Source organism: Protobothrops mucrosquamatus, unplaced genomic scaffold (assembly GCF_001527695.2).
Source record: "Protobothrops mucrosquamatus isolate PMUCROS unplaced genomic scaffold, P.Mucros_1.0 scaffold32, whole genome shotgun sequence".
In the NCBI taxonomy this organism is placed as follows: domain Eukaryota; kingdom Metazoa; phylum Chordata; class Lepidosauria; order Squamata; family Viperidae; genus Protobothrops; species Protobothrops mucrosquamatus.
The window spans coordinates 386251-396221 of NW_015386416.1; the positions used below are offsets into that span (position 1 = coordinate 386251).

General features: G+C 36.1%; 1 protein-coding gene across 1 annotated transcript in view; it reads left to right on the forward strand.

The window, feature by feature from the left end:
* Positions 1-2889: 2889 nt before the first annotated feature.
* Positions 2890-9971, forward strand: part of EPDR1 (ependymin related 1) — a 20640-nt gene continuing 13558 nt past the window's right edge. The window contains exon 1 of the mRNA XM_015811171.2: positions 2890-3172. Within this exon, the coding sequence (XP_015666657.1) occupies positions 2922-3172 (251 nt within the window). The 5' untranslated portion in view covers positions 2890-2921. The remainder of the gene's footprint in view (positions 3173-9971) is intronic.

Below are 9971 nucleotides of genomic sequence, written 5' to 3' on the forward strand. Positions count from 1 at the left end.
TAATATCTTTCAAGTTGTGTATTCTGATGACTTTGCATGGATTTGGAGTTATTATTTGGTCTCCCTGAATTTCCTGATGGTCTCCTATCCAAAGATTAACAACCATAGCTGATTGTCTTTATTTATTTTCCAAGTTAGACAAAGTTGATCAAATCCAAAAAAAGTCCAAGTATAGGTTCTATTATCACAACTGTGATACTGATATAGTAGTGTGTATCCCTATCTATTCTAGGTATTTGTTGAACAGAAGCCATGCTAAGAATGGTTTAAGTTTTCATATTCTTCTTTTATTAATTAAGAACCTGAACTGTCTTATACCAGACCAAGATTAAAGGAGCTAGGGATTGATTGACTGACTGATGGTTATATTTGGTCAATGATATACTTTTGGAAAGTTTACCAACAGTACCATCCCATTTTATTTGATACCAACATCTGGCAATTAGAAATAGTTCAACAGGATAGTATCCATTCAGCTACCATGATTAATGAGCATAGATAGAGCTTTTCTCTGTAGGGGTAGATTCTTTTGCAAGCCATTAAAATCAATAAACAATAATCATTGCATCTAACGGTAGTGAATGCCTTAAGTTAAGGCAATGGCAGAATTACACGAAGTTTATATTAATACAGCTCTTTGGGAAAGTGCAACATTTATATCTGTTTTATTCTTTTATAACTATTTGGGGAAGGAAGAAACAAGTTTCAACAACATAACAATAATTAACTGAATGGGGGTTCAGTTATTAATTGACCCGTAATTAATAATGCCCATGATGACCTCAAAGAACAAATCAAAACTTCATAAATTTTTAATTAAAGATATATCTTATAAATTTCATGTAACAACATTCACATCATTCTTTAAAATAATTGTTAAGAGATACACTGTATCTTATCAAAAAACTACCACTTCTTTTTATGAGTAAATACTTATTTCTGAATAATCATTTTTAATATTGGCTTTTCATAGCATACTACAGCATAGTCACTTGTTCTTCTCAAACAATGTATCCTACTGTTTTCCAAGTAGGTGCTGGGCTATAACTCCCACTATCTTCAATCAGCTCATTGCCATGCTTGTCTCTTCAAGTTGGCATTTATCTGCCCATGTCCTAGTCTAAATTATTGGGCACAAATTGTCTTCTGAAAACCACCATTATGCACTTTCTACCTCCATTTTGAACAATTTTGCAGTGAAATTTATAACAAAATGCATGTGCCTATTTGACCTAGCTACTATTTCCAAAATGACACTGTTCTAAACTGGCTTCTCTAAGATTAAAGTTGAGATTCATTAGAGACTTTCATGCAGTTATAAGTGAAAGGGAACACGAACCCCTTATAACTACATTAAAGGAAAGTGGTGCTTTGAAAAACTATTTAGATGATCACTGATATTGGTATTATACTTACTGTGAATCCAGAAATAGAAAAGTGGGATTGAAAGAGATAATTTAAAACACATTTCACAATAGAAATGTATGTGTACATGTAAGTCACATTGCATACAATCAGGGCTTTTATTCTCATAGAACGCCCAGAATGGAGTTCCGGCACCTTTTGGGGATGGAACCTTGTAGGGTAGACAAGGCGGGTTGTATGACATGTGTGAGTTCCGGCACTTTTTTTTTTTTTTTAGAAAAAAAGCACTGCATACAATATAATATATATCTACATTACACTTTCATGTGCTGACTCATTCATTGCTTTCTCTCCATTTTGCTTCTTTTCCTTACCAGAAAGCAATGAAGATGATTATTGAGGAAAAATAAGAACAATTCCACAGTCATCTTTGATTTGCAGTTCCAAGAGGCTTCCTCAAGAAGTTATCTCAGTTCCAGTAAGTCAAGTTGGGGCAAAGTCAGTGAAGAGATAACTGTTTTGTGTTAATTTCCAAGAAAATGTGAAAAGGATCTTATAATTAATATCATTGTCAGCATATGGACAATCACCAGAACACATATGCACTTCCAATGTTTGTGAAACATGATCACATTATGGAATGGATTTAAATGGATTTTTTTTTCTGTTCAATTGTGTCATATTCTTAGAAACTGCCCAGACAAGTCCCTGCAGTTTTCTTGGCAAGGTTTTTCAGAAGTGGTTTGTCATTGCCTCCTTCGAAGGCTGAGATAAAATGATTTCTTAAAGATGACACAGCTGGCTTTATGTCTAAGACAAAACTAGAACTCAATGTCTCCTTGTTTTCACTCTGATGCCTTAACCACTACACCAAACTGGTTCTAATCGCATGTAGAGGCACTGAAATAAAAACTCCCGATAAATAGATCAAGAAAATAAGTCAATGTTAGGATCCAATTCTATACACTGCATTGCTTACAATGAGTTAGAATTGAACGACTGCTGTAATTTCTAGCAAAAAAAAAAAATCTGCCACTTAGTAGCCCTCCAGATTTTTGTAACAAGATGCCTCCAAGAACATCCAAAGGAAACCAAACTCGGCAGACAGAGGACTTCAGCCTGCTTAGTAATGCTACCTGCGATTATAATCGTGAGGATGTAACCCCAACTGACGACATCGACTATATTTCCTGTTTAGGACATCGGCACCGTTGCCGTTAAGTCCTGCAAGAGCACCATATCGGCGATCTGCAGCCATTATGATCCAGCTAGGAAAACCAAGACCCTCGTTCTTCTCCCCGTGCAGAAGCGCAGAGCTCTTTGGGTAAAGATCGAGGCTCTTTTGGCAGAGCGGTGGCGGTAGCTCCCTCTGCAGTTCCTGTCCAATCGCGGCGTGGCGAGCAGCAGCAGACATTTCCCTTCGCAGCCTTCCAGATCTGACACTGCTGCTATTGACTATCGGGGGCACGCCGTAGGAGGGAAGAGAGCCGAGGAACGGATTCTGGCCGAATCTACAGCGTAAAGCGAGCGGGGCGGAAGAGAACGTGGGCGAAGGCATGACCCTCAAAACCATCGCTTTCAGCCGCGGCTTTTCCGCGTTGCTGATCAGCAATATCTTATTAAGCTTGATCTGCGCAGCAAGGGCCCAACCGGCCGTCCCCTGCAAGGCCCCGCTCCAATGGGAGGGCCGCACGGTGGAGTACGACCACAGCAGCGGCAGGAATATCCGCGCCATGGTGTCTTATGACAATCCCAACCAGCGCCTCCGTATTCTGGAAGAAAAAAAGAGGTTCATCCCTTGCAAGAAGTAAGTTTCCCCTTGCTATCTTTCAGGTGGAGTTTAGGAAATCACTGCGACAGCCATATCTAGCCACACACACAGTAAAGACTGGGGGTTTTTTTTCAGCTTCGCCTTTCACGAGGCGGGGAATAAATCCTCTACCCAATCCCATGCGCCGCTTGGTCACACCGGATCGGGGAAGCCTGCAAAACTTGCACACGCGCATATTGGATCATCCGCTAGTAAAGGAGGGAGTTTTGTGCAGGCTGGTAACAAATCCCGCTTGCTTTTCCGTGGAGGGTGTGGTTTGCTGCAGCTCCGAAGACGCCCAACCCTAAAATGTTGGTTTATGAGTTCGCATAGGGTGTTGGCTCTAGGTGAGATTTTGAGAAAGCGGAATGAATACCCAATAGGTGGATCCCAGCAGTGCAATTCAATAGAGCCCCACGCAGTAGTGCCCCAAAGAATGTTTTGTAGTTGCGGGGGGGGGGAGCGCAAGAAGCAGCGGACGAACCTGGGACAAAGAAAGATATTGACCACCTCACCACGCCCCAATTTAGTTCCATGTTTGGTTAATATAATTACACAATAAAAATAATCGAGTGGCACTTTTAATTGGATCATGATTATGCTGTGTAGAATTCCAGCCTCTTTAAAGATACTTAATTCTCTTCCCGTGGTCTTTATTTGAGCCCTTATTGCCCCACCTAGTATTTGGCTATATTCAGAATAGGCTGTTCCATTTTCTTTTACGCTTCTTTTTTCTATTTCTTTTAATTTCCCAGCATTTTGTGGCTACTGAACGTATTGCTTGTGGCTATTCTCGAGGTGTTTCACCTTTCTTAGGCTTTTCATAAAGTTATGCAAATGTCTTTCTCCCACCTCCTACTATGGTGTTAGTTTGCTTGTGCATGGTGTAATTTTGCTTCATAACATTCTATTCCAAGCTTTCAGAAAATTAGAAAGAGGACAGGTATCAAGGTGGGCAGGTTGTCTACTCTTATCATAGAGCATATTACAGCAGACAAAGCTTTTGTGGTAAGTTGAATTCTTTTTTTCTGCAGAATTCACACCCTACTTTTTATATCTGGTTGCAAAACAGGAGACCCTTACTTGAACTTTTAGCTGAGGAGTTTAAGAAAGTAAAAACTAGCATTAAAAACAGGAATCTTCTGTAAAGTAGATGTTGTCATTCACTTTTTCTTTAAAGAGAAAGTTTTGAACTTATAAGGTAGCTTCTCTGCTTGCAGATGAATGCATTAGAAAAAATGGAATGATTTACATTATTCAATGTGGTCTATTGGCAAATAGAGATGAATTAAAATCAAAATGCATGGTGAAGAACTGGCATAACTATAGTATACACACAGATACATACCTACATTCATCCTCATCACCACAAATATTTTTATTTAATGATCAGAACAATAAAAGAGTTGGACAATAAAATTGCATGATAATAATATAGCATAATCAAAAACTGATTTAAAACTATTATTCAGTTATAATTCTAACAACATAAGTAACACTGGGCATAGTATTTATTCTTTGTTACAAGAATAGCATTCTTGTACTTTGCATCTTTCACTGCTGTGTCACAAAATTCAGCTACATTATCTGTAATGTTAGACTTATTGTCTGAGAAGAGAAAATCAAGATAAAATTTAACGAATCATCCTGGCATAAGTTCCAGCATGGGAGAGGTGAGACATTGATGGCTACCTTTATAATAGAAGTAATGCAATAAAACATGCTGGTTGTTTCTATTGAATTTTAATTGTAGGGAAAGAGGGAAACTTTTCTAGAAAAAGGAACTTTGGCAAATCTATCACTGTAAACTATTGAGGCAAAACATATCATGGTTAAATATACACCTTAGATCTCATCTAGATATTCTGAATGCTTCTTGATACGATGTGCAATTAAATACAGTTCATTCAAAGTAATCTGGTTTTAATAATCGGAAAGGCTTGTTTTTATTCTAAGGACAAGAATTGGTTGAAGAGGCAAGTTTTTCTGAGTTTTAATAGATATCGGAACCCTGACATTGTTCTGTCAAAATTAGAGGTCAATCCTGTTGAGGAGAAATGAATTTGGTACAAGTGTAGATACACACAAAATTGGTTGTAGGAACCTATTGTGGATGTTTTATAGAAGTTTGGGCAGATGTAAGCATTAATTTTAGTTAATTTAGAGACTAGCAGCTCAGAAATTAGAAATTAATTAACTGAAACAATGCCAGTTTACAATGGAGAATTGTCACCTCAAAAAGCACTCATGTTTATAAACTATAAATGTTCAATTTTTTTTCATATGTATTTTATTCATGCAAATAAACATTTAAAGCATGGAAAAGTAATAATTCACATACAGAAGAGAAAAAAGTTTAGTTAATATACCCTTTAACTATATCTAACACGTTAATACAATTATTGTGTTAGAGTTTTTAGCAATGGCCCACCAGGATGCGAGGTAATTAAACACACTTTCAAAAGTAATTTCTGTGTTCAGATAATGACATTCAGGTCCAAGTTCAATTATATTTCTATAGCATTTTTGTCTCATAATTGCTCTCCACAGAATTAAATAAAATTATGTATAAAATGATGAACTTTTTATAATATATGTGTACCTATGTGTCATTCCTCGCATGTGAGAATTGCAATGTGTTGGTAGGCAGGAAGAGTCAATGGTGATTACAGAGGCCTTTCCTTTTCTTCACATGGGGAAAATGGCATACTTGCATTTTTTTCCTCTGAACTGATAAGAAGCAACACTATGTTTAAAGTAGTTAAGCTTTTTAAAAGAAAAAATATGTGAAAAGTATCATTTTTCTTCAGCTATTTGTTTGAGGCTAAGTTACAAAAATTGTTTCCCATAAAAAAAAAATCAAACAAAAATATAGCACATAGAAAAATAATCTCTGTTAACTGATTACAGTCTTGGCCAAAGGACTAACTATACTGTATGTTATTAGCCATATCTGTACCAACTATACATTCTTTGAGCAATTTCCATCTTGGGACTGACTCTGAATTACAAATCTCATTAATAAATATATGTGGGAAAGACATACAGGCAATTAATTACAGTTATATTATTATTATTATTATTATTATTATTATTATTATTATTATTATTATTATTATTATTATTATTATTATTATTATTATTATTATTATTAAGATTTGTTTTTACTAATTTATTTTGAATGGTTTCATACTCAAATCATATTTACTATAGGAGCATTGTTTTTCCCCCCCTTCAACTATGTCCGGTAATTAATGGATGATATCTGCCAGGGGAGTCATTACAGTAGGGAAAAGAGTTGTCATGTTCTGTTTGCAGAAGTTCACTTGTATAACATTGATGTAGGCCATTAGTAGGATACACTTTGATAATGTAGAGTGACTCAGCTCTGAAGTATGATTACATCTGGCACTACTTATAATTCTGTCTGTTTGAAAAAGCTATTTTGATTATTCTCTTCTGGTTCCTTAACATCATTTGACCTTCTGTTGATTCAGAGAGGACAAGATCTTGTCCAGCCAAGATTCACAGGATGTTGTCTCAGGATAGCTATCCAAAGAAAGCAGCATCTATTTTCATTAAGGACATTTGCAATGAATTTCAACTATTAACCTTTACCGAATGGCTTCATTTATTGATTTAGTCACCATCTTTCCTTGTATTAGTGTGACCATCATCCCTCACTTCTTTCCAGAGATAATGTGATATGTCTTCTGTCTGTCTGTTCAATTTCAACCATCCAAGGATGAAGAGCCCTCATCTTGCTGTGGGCTTTTTTGACTTTTTCAGTTTGGATCAGCCACAAGTTCATTGCTGGGGTAGAATATTAATACTGTGTTTTAGTACATTTATATTGGACTTAGAAAGGGTTATAATCAAAGGAAATATAATGAAATTAATAAAACGTAACAAAAAGCAAAATCAAGAATAATAAGGTAACTTATTTTTCCTACACCTCTGTAGAAAATGGCTAAAAGTTTATTGTTTTATTAAATTAATTCCATTTTGGGGGAAATATACACAAAAGTACCTTTTAGTATATGTATACTAAAATATATATAATTGTGGAGCAATTATGTAGCTCAGCATTGAAATGTTTGTCTAACTTTCTATATGGTTTGGTAAAAAAAGGATATATCAGCTATGTGGGACTAGCTTCAGTATATCATTTGACATATAACTAAATAATTACATAAAACAAGTAAGAATTGACTTGTGAAGATTTTAAAAGCATAAATTGTGGAATGCTAGCATCCTTACCAGCAAGAAGTTAAGAAAACAGTGTTTGGCCACTGATAAAAATGTTTTGAATTCTAAAAGAAAATATATATAATGAACAGAATCATGATAAAAATGATTCATGCTACTGGCACAGAAAGTTTCGTGCTATTGATATTAAACAAATCAAACAAAAATATAGCACATAGAAAAATAATTTGTGTTAACTGATAATTGTAGTCTTGGAAAAGCAAGATGGATCAATGTCTCATGAATAAATACTGAGAGTAAAATAGTTATAATTAATTGCCTATAAGGTAGTCCTTATTTATCTTTATTAATGGGTTTCTCATTCAGAATAAGTCGCAAGATAGAAATTACTCAAAGAATGTACAGTTGGTATAGATATGGTTAGTAACATTCAAGTCATCCTCAAATTATGATTGTAATGGAGTCTGCCAATTACAGTCATAGGTAATAATAACCGTAAAGTGGGTCTTTGCATGTCTGCCCCATTTTACAACCTTTGTCATTCCGTACTTTGTGTGTGCATAGCAGAGCCGTCTTCCCTTTTCCACAGCATCATTAAATGGCATCATGAAGGCCATGGCAAAATAAATTAACCATTCACTGCAGAATGTATTGAAGAAGACAGAATTTTTCAAATAATTTTAACTCCAACTTCCACAAAATAATTACACTTCTGATATAGAGTTCCTAGAAATACACTAAATAATACAAGTGGCTCTCGACTTACAACAGTTCATTTAGTGACTATTGGAAGTTACAATGGGATTGAAAAAAGTGACTTATGACAGTTTTTCACACTTTTGACCACTGCAGCATCCTCATGGCGATGTGATCAAAATTCCGATGCTTGGCAGGTGATTCAGATTTATGATGGTTGCAGTATCCCAGGGTCATGTGATCACCTTTTGCGACCTTCTGACAAGCAAAGTCAATGGGAAGTCAGATTCTCTTGTCAACCGTGTTACTAACTTAAAAACTTCAGTGATTCACAACAACTGTAGGAAGAAAAGTCGTTAAAATGGGGCAAAACTCAACAACAGAAATGTTGGGTTCAATTGTGGTCATAAGTCAAGGACCACCTGTATTTTTAAAAAATAATGGATATGTTCTCTTACTCTACCTTGACCATGGCACAAAATAGCTAAAGATGAAAGTAACTGCAATAGTGGCGAATGTCTATAGCTTGTGATAAGACCCTCACTTGACACACCCACACCTGAAACCCTTATAAACAAAAGAACACTGACACTGACATCCCCTAAATTGTGCTGAAGATGTTTCCTAACCTGGTAACGAAATGTTCGGAAACCATCCAACAAGCTCGGAAAACAAACCTCATGAGAGTAATTCCAAATTTTACATGTTGAATCATTTTATGTTAAGTTTTTCATCTGATTTTACAAGCACAGGGCCAGAATGCAAAATATAATTGGATATTTTCAGTTGCAATGAAACCATCTTTGATTCAGTGCCACAAGATATACAAAATATAATAAACTAAGACAATAGAATTCCTGACAGTTCTACTTTAATCTGCAGATGGATTAGCATGTTTAAATTACAATTTAAAAATTGTAATGTTTTTAATCTTATATAGATTAAAGATATATATGGTCAACAAATAAAACATGTTGACAATTTAATATTTCCAACTCATTTTTGGTCAATGCAGAATAAGTGCTGAGAAAATATTTAATCTCGCTTGCATCTATTGATTGCAACTGACAAATTTCCTTGGCATTTTTCTCATTAGCAGGCCACATTTTGGGACCTGGTTTATTTCATAAGTGAAATTATAAATGGGCTCATGGAAAACTAATGGGTATAAAATTAAAAATTCCTTTTCCAATTCTCACTCTTATGCTCAATATTGAATTATACAAGGGAAACTTGCATTCTCCAGCAGAGGGTGGTGTAGAGTCCACAGAATGGGTTAATTTAGCTTTCCTGCTTAGCAGACTAAGACGAAAAAAAGGTTGCCACGCCTCTCTCTGGGTGTGTCTCCCCAGTTTTTGTCTTAGTCTCGGGCTTAGCAGACCTTTTTTTGCAAGGCTCCCTGGATAGGCTAGATTGTTTTGTTTGCATTGGTTTACTTTCCAAATTCTAGTTTAACTTATTTATTTATTATTTATTTATTGTTTATATTTATATCCCGCCCTTCTCCTTGCGGACTCAGGGCGGCTAACAACCAGATAAAAATGCAAATCCCAAAACTACAGATTAAAACATAATTAAAAACAAATATTAATAATTGGTCTAATTAATTTAAAATTACTTTAAAACCCCCATTAAAAATTTTCCCCTAGGCCAGACCTGCAAGCTGGAATAACCATGTCTTAAGGGCGCGGTGGAAGGAAGGGAGATCAGGGATCACCCTGATCTCTGGGGGTAGTTCATTCCAGAGGGTGGGAGCTCCCACAGAGAAGGCCCTCCCCCTTGGGGTCGCCAGCCGGCACTGTCTGGCCAACGGCACCCTGAGGAGACCCACTCTGTGGGAGCGTACAGGCCGATGGGAGGTAATCTGCGGCAGGAGGCGGTCTCGAAGATA